Genomic DNA, 20,204 nt, shown 5'->3' with positions numbered 1-20,204 from the left:
AAGCCTTATGGTGGCAGAGCACTGCACACAATTTTTTTCTTTATTTCTTAAGTGAATCCTACTTCTTCTGTACTCAGCCTCTAACCAGAACCTCTATGCCCAAACCTCAGTAAACATGGCTGCTGGGGGCATCCCTGCACACGCATCCCGTCCCCCCCCAACTGGCCACAGGCACCTGGTGGGGAGCTTGGACCTGGGAACAAAAGGAAACAGAGGCCGTAAATTCATGTCCGCTTCGCTGTGTGCTGAGGCAGGGGAATTGCTGGAGCCGGAGCCAGAAGGAGTGAGCTATGCTAGAGTCTATCATATTTGTGAAGTACATATGTGATAATACCACTGCAACCACAAAAGAATTTACAGCAGGAAGCACTGCAGCTGTTGCTTATTAGCATTAGTACAAATTACACAAAGCAAATTGTTAGCAGACATGTTTCCATAATATTTAACTCATGGCAGTGAATAAAAGTGATTTTTTCTCAAGCAAAATTTTAGATTTCCAGGGGAATCGGTTTCCAATTGTCCATGAAGGGAGTGTGGATTGGAAGGCAGCGTGTGACTATCACAAGGACTGAGGCAACGTGTGCAGAGATTTGCCCACTTTCTTTGGTGAGAGGGTGCAGATTCAGGACCCCATTTCTTGGTGAGAGAAGCAAAACCCACACGACTCCATCCAACCAGTTATGGGCAGCAGTGCCTGGGACCTGCTCGGCAGCTGTCATGCTAAGGCTCTGCACACAGAAATGTTGGAAGAGGAGAGAGGCTCTTGCTGACCTGCTGCTTCCCAAGATTTTTGCTCCAAAAGTGCTTATTATGAACTGTTTTCTTAGCAACCCCAAGCCTGTTGGTATGGAAGCAGCACAAGCAAGCAGAGCAGCCCCATAATGCCAGCTCCAAAGGGAGGATTGGAGGGACATGGAGACCAGATCTACGTAGGAATGCACTGACACGCTTTTCCTTAAGAAAGAAGGATGTGTGACTCTTGACAGACTGCTGACAAGCTGTAGAAATTGAGCAATTGGTTTCAGGGCAGTAACAGCCCAGAGTGATGCTTTGCATGCCCATCTCAAGGGTGCCTGGCTGCATTAATCACAGTGGCCTGAGCTGCTAGCGCTTCAAAGGGCACCGTGCTCCTCCAGCAAGACAGCGCTCTCAGAGCAGTGGAGGCATTCCCATGGGCACTTCTGGAAACCCAGTTAGGACTGGGAGGGGGGCATTTGTCAGGGTGGGAGACGGGGCCATGACAGCAAGTCAGTGTGAGGGCAATGAGAGAAGCTGCTCTGCAGCCACCGGTTCTGCTGCTCCCCATGTTTTGCAGCTGACACTTCAGCAAATGGAAGAGCTCTCCCCATATCCTCAGACTTTGCTTGCTTTTTGTTTTTCTTAAAGCAAAGGCTCACAAAGTATTGAAACTGCCTAAAGCAACCCAAGTGCCTTCCAATGCAGCTGTATTTAAAAGCAGAGATCAGGCAGATGCATTGCACACAAAGGACAGGCACATCCACCCACCTGTTTGGAAGAGTTAAGAAATGCAAGTGGTTGGATGCAGTCTGAAATGAGAGCTGTGAACAGAATAGCAAGCGAAGCAATTTGCACCAGCAATATGTGAACAGCAGCTAACCCAGGCAGGTGACTCTTCACGGCTTGCTCCTGGCCTGACATGTTCCATGCAGCACAGCAGCTTAACCACCTCCCTGACAAGGCTTGAGAGAGAAAGGCTAGTTATAATTGCAATAATGATTGCCTCCTAATTGCCTTTTGGTGCAAACAAACAAACAAACAAACATACAAAAAAAACCCCATCAAACATGCAGCAAGGAGTTTCTTTCATAAGCTTTACTTTCATGTAAACCCAAGTCACTAAATGCCTCCCCTGTAAAAGGCAGGACATTAAATATCATGGCTGGAACAGCCCTGCCATGCCTAAAAATTCCATATCAAATGAGATAGCACCACTGACTGTATACATTAGATACATACATGAAAACTATTCCAGCACATTAAATGCATGAACATCGTTGCCACCGCCGCGGTGTCATCAGGCTTCTCAGCTGCAATCTCTGCAGGGTGGAGATGGAAGAGATGGTGAGACGTAGAGCTGAATTGGAATGACTCTTTTTCAGGGAATTCTGTAGCTCTGAATCTTTTTTTCCCACTCTCCAAACAAAAAGTGAGTTTACAGAATCTCCAGGAAAATACAATAAAATGCAAAAATCTTTTCTTTAAACAGAACTGTTCCATTCCAAAAATGTCAAAATGATGTTTTGACATTACCAAAAGCTGCAGTTTCAGTTACATAGAGTTTCACATTGGAAAGTGACATACTTTTATGAAGAGTTCCAATTGCGACAAAGTGGCATTTTCCAGCATCGAAGCCATCTGATAAATTCTAACCAGCTCTGAGTACTGATACCATAGTATGTCAAGGTGGGGCTTTAGGGGGAGGAATTTAAATTATCATTTGGAAAAAAAATGAGGAAATGAGAGGTTAGCTAAGATCCAAGGTATGGGGAAAATAAGGAAAAGGATTGTCTGAGGACTCTGAAGGTGATGCTTTGAATTCAGCAAGATTTTTATGTATTTTGGGGATTTTTGTGGTGCAAATATTCATGTTTTTTAAATATAAGCATGGAAAACAAACTGTACAGTTCTCATGTTGTGAAGCAGCCTCTGTCTCAGCCAGATACCCCAATGAACAGACACGTTCTAAGAATCAGCACATGTACAGTTTGGTGTATTGTGTCACTGGGTAGCATGTGACTTTGCATTTAACATGCTTCTTCGGCTATTCATTTTAGAAATGTTTTAACATGGACATAAGATCTGCAGAAAGCTGTCCAGTCACGTCAAGATTCAACTCTGCAAACATATGCGGACTATTTTGTTAACTTGAGGATAGTTCCCAGGAGTTTAGTGAAAGTCCTGTGGGATGTCATTAGTCATACCACTGATGGTCTAATAGTGATAGGACAAGGGGAAATGGGTTTGAACTGAAAGAGGGGAAATTTAGATTAGTTGTTAGGAGGAAATTCTTTACTGGGAGGGTGGTGAGGCGCTGGCACAGGCTGCCCAGAGAAGCTGTGGGTGCCCCATCCCTGGAGGCGCTCAAGGCCAGGTTACATCAAGGATTTTCATGATTAGGTCTTGAAGTGGTACCTTTATATGAGTTATATTCCAGCAACATGCACCCAACTGAATTTCATTCCATGAGGTATATTTGGTAATATTCTGCTCTACAAAAGCTGCTGTGGATGGTATGACATCTTGCTTGTTATCAGGGCTCCGTTACCCAATTCTGTTGAGGTGACCTTCAAAACAACCTGCATGACCAACAAACATTTGCTACCACACCTTGTCATGCACTAAGAGTTTAAACTGTATGGATGTGTCCCTTCATAATCCTCCATTTGCGAAGGATGAAGATGATGGCATACCTACTCCACAAATCACTTCCTCACTCTTTGACCTGCCCTTCTCCTGGCCTGGCTATATAGAATATAAACGAGCACCTCATATTTATGAAAGAGGCCAGAGAGCATTACTTTGAGTTCACTTGAAAACATGTGCACATATGCTGAAAGCAAGCGTGCATCGTCCTCTGCAGCAGTGCCACCAGGCAGTGGCCCTACAGCACCCACCTTGGCCCTAACCATCGCCACAATGCACAAGCAGTGTGCACTCCTCATGGGGAACACTCCCACCTGGCAAACAAGACCAAACCCAGAAATTCTGCTTTTTTTCTTAAAAGAGTGCTGCAAACCATACATCAGGCAGAAAGGCGGGGAGATGACAGCTGAGCGTGCCAGACACCGTGGGATCCATCCACCCCCTCTTCAGCTTAACGGGAAACATCCTGTCAGAAACGCTTTCTGCATTGGGACTTTTCTTGAAATAATTAACTGTAAACGGTGATGGCTTGACCTGCTGGGAGCCTGCGATTCCTCCTGGGTATTTAGAGATGTACTGGCTAGGAGAGTCAGATGGTCAGAGCTCATCAGACGGAAAGCACCATGTCATCACAGCTCCAGCCTCAAGTCTATTAGGGCTGCTCCCTCTAGTGGGAAAAACTACTTCAGCTGCAATAAAAACCTTTTCCCCCTTTTTATTTCTTTAACAAAAAAATCTTTTTTTTTTCTTATTTCTTTTCTTTTCTCTTAATTTTCCTTCTATTTTTCTTTGCTTTCATTTTCTTTTTTTTTTCCTTTTTTTCCTTTTTCTTTTTTTTTCTTTCTTTTTTTCTTTTTTCAAACTGAAGAATTCAAGTTTTCCAGATGATAGTGCAAGACACAGGGCGGTTCCCATTCAATGTTGGCTGACCAAAGGGCGTGCATTGGCATTCCCCAAACACTCTGAACACGGCAGCCCCGTTGACCCCGCATCCCACCCCATCCCTGCCCGGTGGACACCCAGCGGTCTTTCTGCCAGCAATCACTGTGTTTGCTTCTGATTTCCCCCTTCTGATTACAAAAATAGGACTTACTATAATCATAATAATATTAATGGTACAAAATAATTACTGTAATTATACACTTTTTGGCAAATTATTAACACAAAGCAGCCTGAAAGCTCCCATTGGGCTAAAAAAATTGTGAAGATGCACAAATGTTAAAAAAGACAAGGTCTGTGTTAAAAAAGAGGGAAAAACAATCTGCAAACGAATGCATTTCTGTAAGGCAGCATGTTACCTATAGTTTTCTATCTAGATTTAGGTCAGGTTCTGCTGTTGTTCAGGAAACTGTTAGAACTTGGCTTGCTTGAGCTTATCAATGTGGTAGCACAGTTTCAGCGCAGGTCCCAGTTTCAGCCCCAGGTATTTCATGATCATGTCACTCTTCAGCAGCAACAAAGCGTTGCCATCAATCTCCTGGTTTCAAAAGAGAGAAAGAGAATCAAAATTTGTTAACTCCCCACTTCCAGCGCCACAAAAGCAAGACAGCAGCGCTGTGTCCTGACACATCAACCAAGGTGAATCAGAAACGGCACGTCCTAGACAGAAATGTTATGAATTTTGAAATTTCATTAAAAAATTGAAAGCTGAAGATAAAAGGAAACTCTAAAGGAGGCTTTAATCAAATATTACTTCTTATTCTTCAAGGAACTGTAAGGTTTGTCAGTGTTTTCAATTATGTGGCAGTAAAATCATGAGGATTTTTTTTAAATATCAGGCTTGCTCTGAGCCCAGTTCTGAGAAAACCAGTTGATCTTGAGAGAAAGGAGTGAGTGATGGAGGGATGGAGGGATGTGGCCTCATGAACTGCTAATAGCACACCTCTGAATCTCAGGTCCGGCTTTGTTCGTGGCTATCTGCATATTTAATGTATCCTCAGTACACTTACTTACACCCAGTGATACATGTAATCAATTTCTTTAATTAAAGGCAGCAGTGTCATAATTCATTTGATATATTCATAAAATTTATTCTAACTTAATTTAACTCCCGCATAGCTGGTGGAAATTGCCACCAAGTTCATCTTTTTATCCCAGACAAATTGCTGTACTGAGCACCAAATAGCACTGGTTTCACTACGGGTTCTCTTACGACTGCAAGGCACAAAAGCTTCTGAATACACTATCCTTCTTTGGTTCCTGAGGTTGCCTGTTTTTTTTCCTGAACTGTATTAGCGGATCTGCTTAAAAATACTACCTCTTCTCTTGGTCTTCACCTCATTTCCTTACTTGGAGAGCTGAAACATAACTGATGAATGTGAGTGCACCAATACAGACATCCACACAGGAGCACTAATGCTGTATATATTGTATCCAATAGTTTTCATGGTACATCTTTCCTCTGTGATCCATTACCTACTAATTAAGCAATACTATGGATCCTAATTTACCCTGATCATTATTATTCCATTCAGCAGGTGATTTAGCTGATGAGCAGTTAAGGTCACTTTCTGATTAACTCAATCAATTGATGCTCTTCATTTTGCAACCCCCACTCCATCCATTACAAAAACTCTCTTTGCTCTCCCCCCTCCTTCCCATTTTAAAGAAGATAAGGAATGGAAGATTAAGTATCATGTTTAATTTATATTTGCTTAAGAAAGAAAACCATACTCCTGGAGCTGCGATGCCATTGGGTAAAAACGCTGTCAAGAATTTGGTGTGAATACAGCTGTTTTTAAATGGTGAGTTCAACACTTTATTATTTCCTCTGTAACGATGGTGTAGAGGTCAAAATTAAATTCCATGACTAGAGTATGCCAAAGGGAGAATTCGTATCCAATCAAACGTCCCATACTAGCCAAATCTCTGTGCAGAGTGTTGACCTGACTTCTCTTCAGTATTATTGTGTTAGGTCTTTTATAAAATAATTTTAAAAATGTGGGATTCTATAGCATGGTTCCCAAGTTCGCAGTAGAAGAACTTGAACCAGATCTGCAGCTGTTAAATTCAGTGCAATTAGCTTGTTTCACACACATTAGTTGAGATCTGGCCCACTGCAAGTTAGAATACTGCTGTTTTCCTGCAAGAGATGGGAACAGCAAATGTAGGAGCTGCAAGATAATGATACAGAGAGTATGAACATACAGCTTCCAAGTGCAAGAGTGGGTATTGCTGTTCTTGTACCAGGTTCTTGAACGTGTTCTGAGTAGACCCTAACCAAGTACGGAGCCTTCAGCACAAGAATTGCACCTGGTGGTTGATTCAAGCTTCTGCTCCTGGTGAGCAGAGCAGAGCCAGAACCACGGCCACCCTGTGATGAAGCTGTGGCCAGTGAGGGCTACACCCCCATACAGCCAGGAGAACAGCTCTGGGCACTGCAGTCAGCACTCACATTGACCAATATAGCAATGGGAAAGAGTTCTGCCTGTATGCGGGATACCTCCCTGCCCTTCTCTTTCTCGTGGCCCCACCACCCTCTCCCTCCCGGTGTCATAGCTCAGATGAGCTGACTGCCAAAGCAACAATTTCAGGTGATAGCTGGGCCTTGTCAATGACAGTAAGTGCTTCTAAGTAAATTATGCACCTGCTTCATAGAAAGATTGAACATACAGGAAGATATGGCTAAGGTTAATGGACTAATCACTTGTCTCTCACCCCTGAGGTCTCCGTGCTAATCCAGATGAGATTTGAAGGCTGAAAAATTGCTGGGACATATATAACTCCAAGGCGTAATTGAATTGAGTTGTGTGGTAATCTTACCCAGGTTCTCAAACCTACTGCATATTTTACAAGGAAACCAATGATAAGCAGAGCCCATAGGTGCTGGGTGCTTCACAAAGGCTGACAGAAACAGTCTTTAGCGGCCATTTAGCTTGGTCTCTTTGTTCACAGAGCAGCGATAGTATTGTGGCGTACTGAAGCATGCTTCAGTGCAGCAGGTCCAGTGAGCCAAGATAAATATTCTACCTGGGAGCATACCTGTGTGCTTCACAGACCAGGGCAATTTTCTCTACTGGTGCACAACCCCTTCTACTAGTCTCAAAAATTCATGCCAAAGCAAGCTTTTTTTTTTTTTTTTTTTTTTTTTTTTTTTTAAGTCTGCATGTGGCTCATTTATCTTCCTGGTGCCCACCTGACCAACGTGGGCCATCTGACTTCTCTGCAGAAGGCAGGGAAAGTAGGCTAGCAGCTGGCCTGCAATCGCAGGTTTGGTCCTAGCACGGCAGTGCCTGCTTTGTTCTCATCCCACTGCCCTGTCTGCAGATGTCAAATGGCCTCAGCCCCTGTCTGTGGTGAGCAGCCATTGAGACTCATGCTCTGAGCTGGACGAGGAGGAGTGGATGAGGCTGAAAATGCAGTTAGATGTGGTGCTACCAGCTCCGGCAAAAGCAAGGACGTCCTGATCAGATATGTGTTTACGGCCTGCCTTACTAATTAGAATTTCTACCACCAGAGATGGCCTAATGAAGGCAACTATCATATTCTCCAGTAAGTCAGTAGGTCTGTTAAATTTGGTTATGCAGTTACATAATACTAAAAACCCACAAATTTGGCTGTTTCAGGCTTCTGCTTCTAAATGTGCACAGATATATAAAAAATGCACTTTGGAGAGGAATCACAGGTATCCTGGGGAAAAAATTGTCATTGAATCTGACGATGAAAAATGAACACCAGATCCTGTGAGATTTCTCTTAGGTTTAGCATAACAATTTATGCTGGCATAGTGAGAACAAATAGAAAGCATTTCCTAAAGTTGTTGTTAGGGTTTTACCATTGAGGAATAAGTGAATGTTTCTTCAGCCTAGCCCCCCCTGTTTGGTGTGAACCCCTTGCAGGGCCCTGTGTTCAAACCATCTGAGTACAGGCACTGCCTATAGCAGCCATAAGCAGGGTGCACGTGGTGTGCTGGCTGTCTCTCTCTCAGGTGGCTTAAATCCCCCAGAAGGATTAAGAGCAGCCTTTACATACGTGTTTCCTGAAGAGCTCCACGTGGGGACCTAAAGCGTGAGGGTCTGCATCCTTCACAAACCAAATCACATCATCCACAGTCCAGGTCAAAGGATTCTTGCTTGATGGCCGAGCCACGTCTTGTCGTTCTGGCAAAGGACTTGAGGCTGTTGGTACAAAAAGCCCACAGCAGCACATTTCAAAAGCGTGCAGTGATTTCCTTGGTTTGTGGGCATGCAGCAGTGCAGCAGACCCACGTGTTGGGCGTTGGATCTGTGTGCATCAGCCTGAGCTGGTGGGCGCGGGAGAGAAGGGACTTGACAGTTTTGGATCCAAAAGCTTACCAGGAGATACGATCCCAGCTGGTGAATTGTGTTAAAAAACATGAAACCCTCAGGTTCCTGCTGGGGAAGGAACAATGTGCCAGCTGCCAGCCTCTTAAACTGAGCTGCCCCTGCTGTCTGATCCGCAAGCAGTGGGGATCTCTGCTCTAGAAGACACCACCCTCCCACCTGGAGGCACGAAACAAAGGAGCCTGCCATTGAATGCGAGGGCTAGGAGATAAAATCAGGATTTAGCAAATATATATATTTTTTTCTTTGCATCCAGAAGTTCAGACTTTTCTTGGAGCTTAGAGGTGGGTTTCTGGTGAACGTTTTGCTAATCTTAGGCTCATGTGAAGCTGAGGGTCCCTGGTGAATGCCTGTTTGGAGTCCTACAAAAACACACAGAGATGAACACTGCACGTGACTTTTTAATGGTGTAAGCCCTGGATGATTTAAGGTCACTTTGACTTGCTGCAGCTTTAAATCAAGTGAATAAAGGCATACTGGAATGAAAGTGCATTTATGTTTTTATTCTTAGTCTCTGAAGAATTATAAATCTTAGCCTTAAATGTATATAATTTGCACACATGCATATGCCCTTGTGTTGCTTCACTAGCCCAAGAACTGTGTTATGCTGGGTTACAGGAAAGCTGTTTACTGTTTTTTGTATCCTCACAAAGCAAACTTGATATTAGCAGGCAGCAGCACAGAAATGGATGAGATGTTACTTGCCCAGACCTGCTCATCAGTTTCTGCTAAGGCTCAATTTTCAATGAGAGGTGCAACTGGTAAGCAAGCAGGCACTGCAGGAGACAGAAAGGGAAGCAGAAAAGTGCAAATAGAGGGAGATCATGGATAGCTAAACAGGAGCCTGGAGGGGCCCCAGGTAGCGAAGAAGGGAACCAGAATGGCTTCAAGCTGCTGAGAAGGGAAGGGCTGAGCCCTCCAGAGAAATTATCCATCTAACAATGGTTAAAATGTATGAGAATACCATGCGTGGCTCAAAACATCATCATAATGCATGTGAGTGAATGCAGTGGGCTGGGTTGGTGGCTTATGTAAATCCTTGTTCAGATGACTTCAACAGGGCCGTGCTGATTTATGTGAGTGGGGATCTGCCCATATATGCACAATAATGGCTTTATGTGCATATTGGTCCTTTCTTCTTGCCGCATCCTCATCCCACGGTATAATGTAATGAGGTATATTTTGCAGTTATGAAGGATGAACTGTTGTAAGCAGCAGTGCTATGAATGTGTGAATCTGGTCGATGGGTTTCATAATGGGATGTGATGTAAATATCATGATAATTACACTCTCATTTGCTAAGTCACTGTTCTGGATATAAAGGACAAGGAATAGCCGCAGGTCCTCTTAATTAGACAGCGAGGATTTGTGTTCATATGGACTCGTGCGACCCTGGGCTCCGCTCGCAGAATAAATGCAATACACAGTGGTACAGACACCATCTGGACTCTTTGGCATGAAGCGATAAAGATGAAGAGTGCAAAACGTACGGGGCAATCTCAGCCAGCCCCTGGATCATCAGTAACATTGAGCAAGTTTGTCAGGAATGAGTGGGAGAACCACAACTTGCCTGGGAGCTGGAGAAGACGGTACCTGGAGGAGGCTGCTGCAGCCTGACATGGCAGCAGCACGAGCTGGGTGTGGGGAGGTGCTGCCCCTGGCACCATGAACCAAGGGTGAGGGGAGAAACAGGCTTTTGTGAACCAGAGGGGAAAACAGGGGAGAGAAAGGGTAGTCAGTGCCTGAAAGGTTGCAGAACTTTCTACACCACAGCCATAGGGTGGACAGAGAACATGTGCTGCTAACGAGGATCACATTTTTCCCCTTAAATTTGCATGACTGCTTGGAAACACCATGGGGCTTAGCCTGAGGTTCACGCCAGGTGAAAGGAGAGCAGCCCTGGGCCCACGTGACTGCTGCCTGAAATGCGCTGCTTCCAGAAATGCCCTTCTTCTAGAAATGCATTGCTTCCAGAAATGCCAGGAAAGGGCAAAGGGGAGCAGCAAGCGCCTGGGAGCAGCTGGGAGCCTCTGCAGGCATTAGAAATATTGGTAATATAAGAAAGAGGGGTGAGAAGAAAAGGTTGAAATGACAGGGTGAACTCGACTCAGTGCTCCACAGTCTAGCAATCAATAGCTTAAATCTGATTTTTTAGAGAAATATATAAATGACCTTTCTAAAGAGTCTACGTGGCCAGAACTCTGCCAGCCTCCAGCAAGTGAAGGTAGTCCTTTCAAACCCCTATCTGAAGTATAATGCATCTATATAGAAACAAAAACTAGGCATAGATATTAACCCTATTTTAAATCTATGTATATATACCTAGGTTCAAGTCCTCTATTCTCTGCTGCTTTTTCATGAATCATTTTCCTTGCATGTAAGTGGCTACCTTTAAATGCTGTCAGTAAAACTGGGATACCATCAGTTTGCAGACAGACATCTCGAAAGCAGTTCATAGCTGGTGAGGTTGGAAGCAATCTGTTTTTCCATATCTTTTAAAATGCATTTTGTTTTCTAATTTATTCTGACTTTTTAACTTTGTAATTTACACATGTAAATGAAATTTCTTTATTTCTGAAAAAAAATCATTTCATGCCTACACAAAGGCACGAGTTCTCTGTTTCAATAGTATCACTCTGCTAAAAGATTATATTAAGCACAAAAGTGTTTGATGGCAGCAGGGCAAGTACTATACATTTTTTCTTATCTCAAGGTATTCACATTTAACCTAAGAATTAGATAAATGAGGAAGTCTCATGTCTCCTGGGTATCCTATGCCATCCTGTCATCAGAATTAATCAAGATGATAATGAATACTCAGATTACAAAGAGATGGGAGTGCTCAGGACCAATAATTATTTTTAGAGATCGTAATCTAGGTCAAATCCAATTTCCTGTTTTTGACAGGTGGCAAAAAAAATTGTCAAATTAATGGAATGAGATATGGAAATTCGGGTAATCAGAGGGAAGCACTCCCACTCCTGCCTGCGTCGGGACTGAAGAGGACAGGGAAGAGGCTCCCTGCAAGGGAAGGCTCTTGGGGCATCCCAGCTGAGACCTTTGCAGGGATGGCTGGAAGTACAGAATCAGCGCCCAGCACCTAACTAAGCCAGTGGCAAGACAGGCTTGGTGCAATGGAGCCAGCGGCTGAGCTCTTGCCCAAGGGGATTTTTTCTGAGCCCGCTTCTGGCTCCAGACATTCGTGAGATGGAGGGTGAAGGGAGGGAAAGCCAACAGCTGAGTGGCTGCAGAGCCGTGATGAGGAAATACAATGCTAAAGTGGAGTTAAACCTGTGGAAGAAGGAAAGATAAATAACAGACTCCCTAAATATGTTCTTGGCAAACAAACAGAGCCCCGAGGGAGTGCGGCCATTGATAGATAAGAGTGGAAAGGGAGTGACAGATGAACTTTAATATTGCTGCAGGCCTAAATGATTTCTTTGCCTCAGGGGAAGGGGGCGGGAATGAAATTTTAAAAGGCTCTCTCTGATCGTACTGGAGCAGATAATAAGGAGCAGCAGATCCACTGAAAGTAAGGCCAAGTAGCAGGCCCTCAACTGCACGGAGAGATAGGAAACACTTCTTAAAAAAGCCGTCCCACTGTATGGGAGGACAGGAGGAGGGCTCTGCAGGAGCCGCTTCCTGAGACAGCAGGCCATACCAAGCTAGAGAAGATGGCATCGCCCACTGTGTGGCATGGGGACGTGATGCCACGGCCACCACAGCAGCCCCGCTGCTTGAGACACAGCCATAAACTGGTGGCAAATGCTTATGGGGGCTTTACTTGCCTCTCTTTTGCAGGAGAAAAAGAAAAGCTCAGTGCAGGTGTTGAACCTTCCAGGTAGTAAAAGAGCCCTCAAAACCCAGCAAGCTGTGTGTGCGGAAGCAGTGGGACCAGGGCTGAGCTTCCCTTCCCTTGCCATTGCCCGGAGGAGGTGCTGGGGTCCCCCAAGGTGCTTGCAGCATTCATCTGCAAAAAACAACCTTTGAACCCTGTGCCCAAAGTGCTGTCAGGAAATAAATGTATTAAGCAAGTGAGACTGTCTCTTTAACAAAGACCCTCGGGGGGCAATAATTAACTGCTAATATTGGATAATAAAATCTGCATAAAGCCCCGAGGCTACAGGCAAGGCTGAGGCTGTTACGTTGTGGCTGAATGCACAGTTCTTCACTCTTGGGATAAAGGGTTTGTTTGTCTGTTACATAAGCAGGCTTGGAAAGGTTTAAGGTTTTTGATGTCCTTGACTATTCCTTCCCAGATTTAAGAGCTTCAGTTTGGCAGATGATGACAGCGAAGTGGCGTGTTTATCTCTTAGTAGCCCCGACTGGCTTTCTGAAATGAGATTGTTTGTTTGTTTGTTTGGAATTTTTTAGCATAGTCATGGAGAATTAGGCATCATGCTTCCAATCGCATTAATGAGAGCTTTGGGTTTTAATCTCATCCATTCCCCTTGAAAAGCTTGTTCTGCTATGTGCTGAGATATGTTTTACAGTTATGACTTTTTTCCATGATATTAGCCCACCCTGATAAATAAGGCATGCTATTTTTCTGATATATCAATAAATAAAATAGATTGGCTTGCGGTTTTGGAGAGAAATCCTTCCTTTTTTTAATGAGCCCTGTCCATCCCTGTCTTTAAGTAAGCAAACTGAGGAGGATTAGAACGGATGCATGCATGTACCAATTACTCATCTTTGCCCACTTATGATTCAGCAGCATATGAATTGTCCCTATAAAGAGGAAGAATATACGTAGAAGCATCATATTGAGAGCACGGATTCCTAAGACCTTTGAGAGAGATTTTGCCAAGACAGTAATGAAACTCCAGAGTAGCTGCACTGAAGCAATTGTGGGAAGATACATATTTAAAAGGCTGTGATTACTATTAAAGTATAAAGAGAAAAATACATGAAAAATAGGATAGCTGTGAAAAAATAGAGTCTCTACCTTTAAGGAGAAACAAACAGTGCTTTGTAGAAATCCACGATGGGAATTCGAGCAGTACAGAGCTGCGCTACAGAACTGACACTATGGCAAATGGAGAAGGAAATGAAAGCAGACTGCCTGGAAGCAGCACCATTTCTTTAATGATAGAAGGGTGGCCATAATAAATCTGTGGGCACCCTGGCTTCATGGTTGTCACTGTGTTGTACATCTCACTCACTGAAAACACCATGGCCATAGGCAAGAGCCAGCTGCTCTCCTCTGCTTCAGAGAAACCAGCTCCAGGAGCAGTGAAGAAGTTAAAGGGAAAAACAGTGGTGGTGGTACAAAAGTGCACAAATCAGTGGGGCTGATGTACAGAGGTGCACAGAGCACCTGGAGCACAGGCAATTGCTAATCCTCCTGTTGGAGACCTTGATGGCAAACCCATCCCTGTATGGATGTGCTTGCACCTGTACGTGCAGACCCTCATGCGCAATGGATGATACCAGGACTAATAAATTGTTAATAATTATAGATAAGTGATATCAACAGATTAACAACTTTTTTTTTTTTTGTGATGCTCACTTCTCAATCATCAGCTTTAGGAGCCCTTACCACTGAACTGGCCTAAGGCTGGGAAACAGTGACATTCATGGTCAGAGAAGAGAAAGTAATACAGCTGAGCAAGCTTAAGGAGCCCTGACTTTAAGCTTCAGTCTCTTGAACATAGATTCAAATCCATTATACAAAGGCTTTTCTCCACATAATGCACTTTTTAAGCACGGGAACTTTACCATGGTATTACTATTTCTTTTTTTTTTTTATGCTGAAAATGTGCAGTGTATTCAATAAGCCATTGGGTAATTCAAGGGAGAAAAGTCTATGACAGGTTACTCAATATGAATCCACCACTTCTGTCTCAAAGTCCTTCAGTCATCAGTTTCTGAAGGTGGAGGGGGTGCTGGGGAAGCACTGCTGTCCCTGCACTCAACTCTGCCCTGGGGCGTGCCTCATGCTGGAGACAAGATGCACAGCTAGACAGAACTTCGGTCTCAGCTGCTCTGACCTTTCCCTGCACACTACAAAGAGATAACCAGGATGATAAAGATTTTCAAACCAAGCAAGTAACGACATTGTTAAATCTTGGCTCATTGCAGAATCCCTTGCACTTTCCAGGGGAAATGCGAGGGCAGAAAGACGATGTAAGGAGCTAATGCTGGACAAAAGGGTTAGGGGGAGCCAGCAAGGCTACAGCAAATACATCATGAGGAAAAAAAGTAACTGGAGTGACAGTAGATTCCATTAATAAATGAGGAAGGGGAAGAAATTAATGACTTTAAAATGGCTGAGATATTCAACTCCTTTGTTAGATCTACCTTCAAGATGAAAAATGCATAAATGAAGTTTGAATAATTAGTAAGGGGTGAAGACGCTATTCAAATGGCTACTGATAAAGACCTGTTAATGGAGAAATTGAAAAATGCAAATAAAGACAAAGTTAGCAGAAGTTCAGGGAATCACCTAACCCATTTAATGAACCGAGGTCTTTTCTGGGGTGAAAGAAGTTGTGTCTTACAGGGAATATAGCACAAAGCTGGAGAAGAGCAAATACAGTCCAGGATTAGAAACCACGCTTGCCACTGCCTCAGCTAGTTCTCTCCTGATACTGTGAGCATCTGCTCCATCCGCTGCCCTGCTCTGCCTTACACCAGGCTGCCCTTGTAGTCCCACTTGCTCCCCTGACCTCAGCTGCAAGGAAAGCTTTCCTGGAGGGAAGCCATCTTTTGCCACGAGTCCCATTTTGAGAGGGCTTGGCACCAGCAGGGTGCCCTTAATGGACAGAGCAATCAACACAGAGAATCTAAATCCAAGGAGGATAGCTGGACAAAAATACAAAGAGAGGGGAGAGGAAGGGTTATCGAAAGCAGTGGTTCCTTTGGCATCTCTTGAATTTGCAGATAAACTTCTTGTGACTTTTCTTCCCTAAAGGATAAAAAAGCCTTGAGCAGTGAGCTGGGTGATTTCTAAAAATATGTTTTTCTGGGCAGTCTTTTTCAAATAAAATTTGCAGTAGTTCGTATTTAAAGAGGCAAGGTTGGCTACACATCTAGGAAGCAAAATCTTTTGCTAAATTGTTTGATAGGCACTAATATTTGAATTTGTTCTGTGTAGTACTTTGTACACAGCTGGTGTCATGCAATTAACCTGTCTGTAAGCAGTATCAATCTTGGGAAGGAACGCCGTATATATTAATATTTATATCTGTAAATTGATAATGGCAGTTGTGATTGCCACTCGATTATACATAATACATACGTTTACATAATTAATAACAGGATTAGAAAACATTCACCATTTTACTTAATGATGAACAGATTGATTTTGTGTTTACGTAGGTTATTATTTCTCCTATGTGAAAGCATGCGTGGTCTGAGTGCATGTCAATGCAATTGCACCTTACTAACTTTCCTGGGAATTTGGGAACTAGATAAGACTCCAGCATGGCACCAGCATAGCAACACACATTGCTAATAGGAAGATATTGTATTACCACTTGTGTTTCCTTCAGGATAGGTCCCATTCCTTGTTGGGCTGGAGGCGTGGTGCCGCAGGCTGGCGGAGGAGGACCTCCCTGAGGACATCGGGGCAGGACGATGGCCACAGGAGGAAGAGGAGCCTCCAGCAGGATGTCCATCTGCAAGACTCTGCCGCATGGCATACATGGAACCCACGCAACTGAAGGCAGAGTCGGCAGGATCCGCGCTGAACCGCTTCATATTTGCTGGATCCAGGTAATCCTCGGGGATGACTGTTTCTGTTCAACAAGAAAAGAAAGAATCACTAAAATGGAACCAACACGTAACTCCAAACTTTCAGTACAGACAGCTGGATGGGATGGATGGGGTGGACTCAGGAGACATCCTTTCTGAGAATCAATAGAGGGAAGCACAACCTCTCGGAAGTCAGTGGAATCATGACAGGGAAGCATTGGCTTGATGCAACCCATCCGTGCCAGTTCAGGGAGACACTCTCCCGCTACTTCCCACTCCCACTGGGTGGGAAGGCAAAGGAAGGTCTCACTTGCCTCATGGTGCTCCCTGAACACCACCGAGGTCTAATGGACAGCATGAGGATGAGGAGCTTCAGGAATCCAGCCCCTATGTGTACATGCTATCTCTGCCTTAGAGGTTCCCACTCCAGCTGGGTGAAACAACGCATCAGCATCTGGCAGGCAGGGAGTCCACAGATCAGGAAAGTGCCTCCCTTTTCCCCATGATGTTTCTCTGAGCTGCTGAAATTGCCACTGTCCTTACTGTGTGTACAGTCCCCCAGCTACATCCAAGCAGGGTGAAATCACCTGTATGGTGTCACACATCTCCTGACACTCAGTAACAGGAAGAATTTATACTGTAATTTATGCTACAAGACCCAAACTCCATTGCTAATACATGTTGAGGATGCATGTAATAGCCTTTTCCTTTTAATTTACATTCTTAATATTTTCTTTTGAAAAATCCCTTTGCAGCTTCATACAGTCATTGATGTTAAACAAACATGATTTAGTTTGACAACTCAAATACTCAAAAGCTGTGCCACGCCAGCATCCTGGCTCACATGTCAAGTCACAGCACAAACTCCTGCTGCATGATTATCTGACTTTTCATTTGCTTGCTGCTGCCTCTTAAAACTTTGGCCCATTCTGGGCCAAGGCTGGACTCACTATAAGGCAACTACCCCATTGGAAGGACAGCCATGAGTATGAAGCTTCCTCACTTTCGGGCACTTGCCTTTGTAACTGCAAGTAGCATTCCTCTAACTATATTTTTTCCCTTAGATAATTTGGATTCTTGCAGAGTGCATTCAGGTAGCCTGCTGCTTTCTGCCAGGGGTTTCTGAGCTTGATTCCCACACACATACAAATAGAGTTTAATTCAGCTGAATTCAACAGAGTTCAGCTAACATAACACTAGCATAAGGGAGATGGGAATCTGGCACTCTGAACCTTTCTCCCTAGCCTTCAACAGATGTCAAAATTGTATAGCAATTGAGATAACTACCTTGCTTTTCAGACTCCTCCCAGTAAACCAAAGAAAATCCAATCAAGCCTTCTCATTCAAAGGAATTTAATTACTGTGTAGAACACTTGCAATAAAAGCCTCTTATGCATAAAGAAGACAGCTCTTTCTGCAGCATCCTGCCTGCACCACATGGAATAATTATGCCTCTTGTGAATCATTACCTCTTTATTTCAGGAAAAGAATGCTTTTTTAATATGATTACAATATGAAGAAGATACAGACTGTCTAAAGAACAAACAGCACGTTAGAACAGCCCTGTTAAATAAACAGCATACAGCTTTTATTACTATGGATATAAATGACTCCTAAATTCATGAGTGGACACCAGGGATTTTTTGACTGATGTCAGACTCTCAGTAATCTATGTAAAATAAGACCTGCATGGATGAAAATCTCCCAGTGGAAGGGAGCATATGAGTTGTGTATGAGACTATGATGAAGAACTAGATGCTTTCATTGCTGTTACCAATTCTGGCTAAGACTCTTTTCTTGATCTTGATCAATTTATGGTTGGACTAGATGATATTAGCGGGCTTTTCCAACCTTAATAATTCTATGATTCTATGAATTCATTCCACCTATCTCTGCTTTGGGCTTCACAATAGGAGTAATGATGCCTATGCCCTGGGCAACCTGATTTAGCTGTGCATGTCCCTGTTCACTGCAGGGGAGTTGCAGGTCCCTTCCAACTCTAAGGATTCTATGATTCCATTACCATAGATAGGCAGGAGCCTCGGTTTGTTGCTGTTTGCAACATTCCCAAGATGAAGATGCTCTGGCAATTTGAAAAATGACTCATGTCATTAGACAAGGTGGAGCAGAGATCATCTCACACATTCGGGTTTCTAAGCAAGCCTTTTCAGAGCTCCCAGTCTTCAGACTGGCATCAGCAGTCAGTAGGATACAACAGCAACTTACCAGAGTCACCTCTTCCTGATCATGAGTAGCTCATGAGGAAAGACAGGTCACAGACTGGGAAAAAGAAGACTAGGCGTTCACGTTAGGGGTTTTAAGTCATGGATTTTTAAAAGGTGCTGGTCAGCTTCTGTGCTGCCTGCTGAGTGCGAGTTGCTTTGTAAAAATGCACTAACAAATACAACTTGAGCAACCATGTCTTCTAGCTGGGACCATCTCGATATCACCAGAGCAAACGAGACTCAAAAATTACTAAAAACAGCACGCTGGCCACTATTAGGAAGCTAACAGTCTTGGAGTGAGCGTTAAAAAGCCTCAACCAAAAGGAGATGGAGAGTCTTCCAGCCAAGAGTAGCAGGGACCTGGAGGATCATTGGAACACTCTGTTGGGAAGGAGGAGTAGTAACATAAAAATCTTGGCCTAAAACAGGATGCTTCTTTTGCTGGCCATGTGTGCACCAAGGCCCTCTGTGAGCCCCATGCCTGTCCAGACTTCACAGGCCAGGCTGCTTACAGTGGCACTGGAGGCAGTGAGAGGGATGGGCTGCACGATCCAGAAACTCAGAAAAGACTGTGGAAGCTTTCTATGTTCACGTTTATCTGGCTCCCTGTTGTATCTCACAGAGAAGCTGCACAATCTGCAGCTCAAGCGATGGTGTGTCTGAGTTTTACACTTTGACCAACTAGAGGAAAACATATTTTCTAAGACAACAGAAGAAAATATAACTCTTCACTGAGGCTTAAAATGCAACTGTATTCTGTTGCACTCCTATATTTTTTTTTTCTAGGTGGTTAGCAGAAGGGCACATGCTGCTAAAAAATCAGTAGGCAGTTTTAAAACAGAGTTTATGTGAAAGCTGCCTCGAGCCTTTGCTTTGAGCACAGTAGTCTCCATTACAACTTTTCACCACCGTGACATGCTCAAGCCTCTGTGAATTAGTTTTCCTTTCCAGGAATGGTCCACAGGAAACTTGTTTGAGAAGTGGAAGTTTGTTACGTCCAGCACACCTTAAAATGTAGCAAAGGAGGAGAGAAAAAAACCACAAAACATCACCACCAAAAACAAAACCAAGGCCTGCTTTCCCAGTTTAAAAATTCAGGTTTATTTAGTTGAGATTCTGACAGTAGAAGCCTGCATGTTTCCCAGCTAAACTCCTGAAGATGGGTCAACGTGAGAACCTGCATCCCAGCCCTGCTGCATGACTTTGGTGAGGTAATCTCTGGACCACAGTTCTCCTCAGCATGAAGGAAAGTACTTGTTTTGTCTCTCACCTCTGCAGCATGGTAAGTCGTTTGCCTCAGGAGTATCTGTACACCACAAGATGCCATGTGGATGTAACAGTGCATATGTGAATGCAGATCATATACGATGGACCTTTGATAGCATCTGAGAATAGAGACACTCCAGAAAGACCAAAAAAAAAAAAAAAAAAAAAGGTGTATCCCAAGCCGGAAAGGGAGAAGAGAGTATACACAGGAAAGATGATCCTTAGCTGACATTTTTCTGGGCAGATATAATCTTTCACTTCTCTAAAAATAATAAAATAAAAGAAATCCCTCCTCTCCTCTCCTCTCCTCTCCTCTCCTCTCCTCTCC

At 43.8% G+C, this 20,204-nt stretch overlaps 1 protein-coding gene across 1 annotated transcript in view; it reads right to left on the bottom strand.

Moving 5' to 3' along the window:
• The window catches only part of SCML4 (sex comb on midleg like 4 (Drosophila)), a 55,881-nt gene continuing 39,894 nt past the window's right edge, over positions 4,218 to 20,204 (bottom strand). The window contains exons 7-9 of the mRNA XM_021393232.1: positions 16,166 to 16,429; positions 8,356 to 8,501; positions 4,218 to 4,861 (exon numbers count right to left, since the gene is read on the bottom strand). Coding sequence (XP_021248907.1) covers positions 4,736 to 4,861; positions 8,356 to 8,501; positions 16,166 to 16,429 — 536 coding nt within the window. The 3' untranslated portion in view covers positions 4,218 to 4,735. The remainder of the gene's footprint in view (positions 4,862 to 8,355; positions 8,502 to 16,165; positions 16,430 to 20,204) is intronic.

The sequence above is a fragment of the Numida meleagris genome, chromosome 3 (assembly GCF_002078875.1).
Source record: "Numida meleagris isolate 19003 breed g44 Domestic line chromosome 3, NumMel1.0, whole genome shotgun sequence".
Classification (NCBI taxonomy): Eukaryota; Metazoa; Chordata; class Aves; order Galliformes; family Numididae; genus Numida; species Numida meleagris.
The sequence above is the reverse complement of the archived record's forward strand: the minus strand, read 5'-3'. Positions and strand labels throughout refer to the sequence as shown.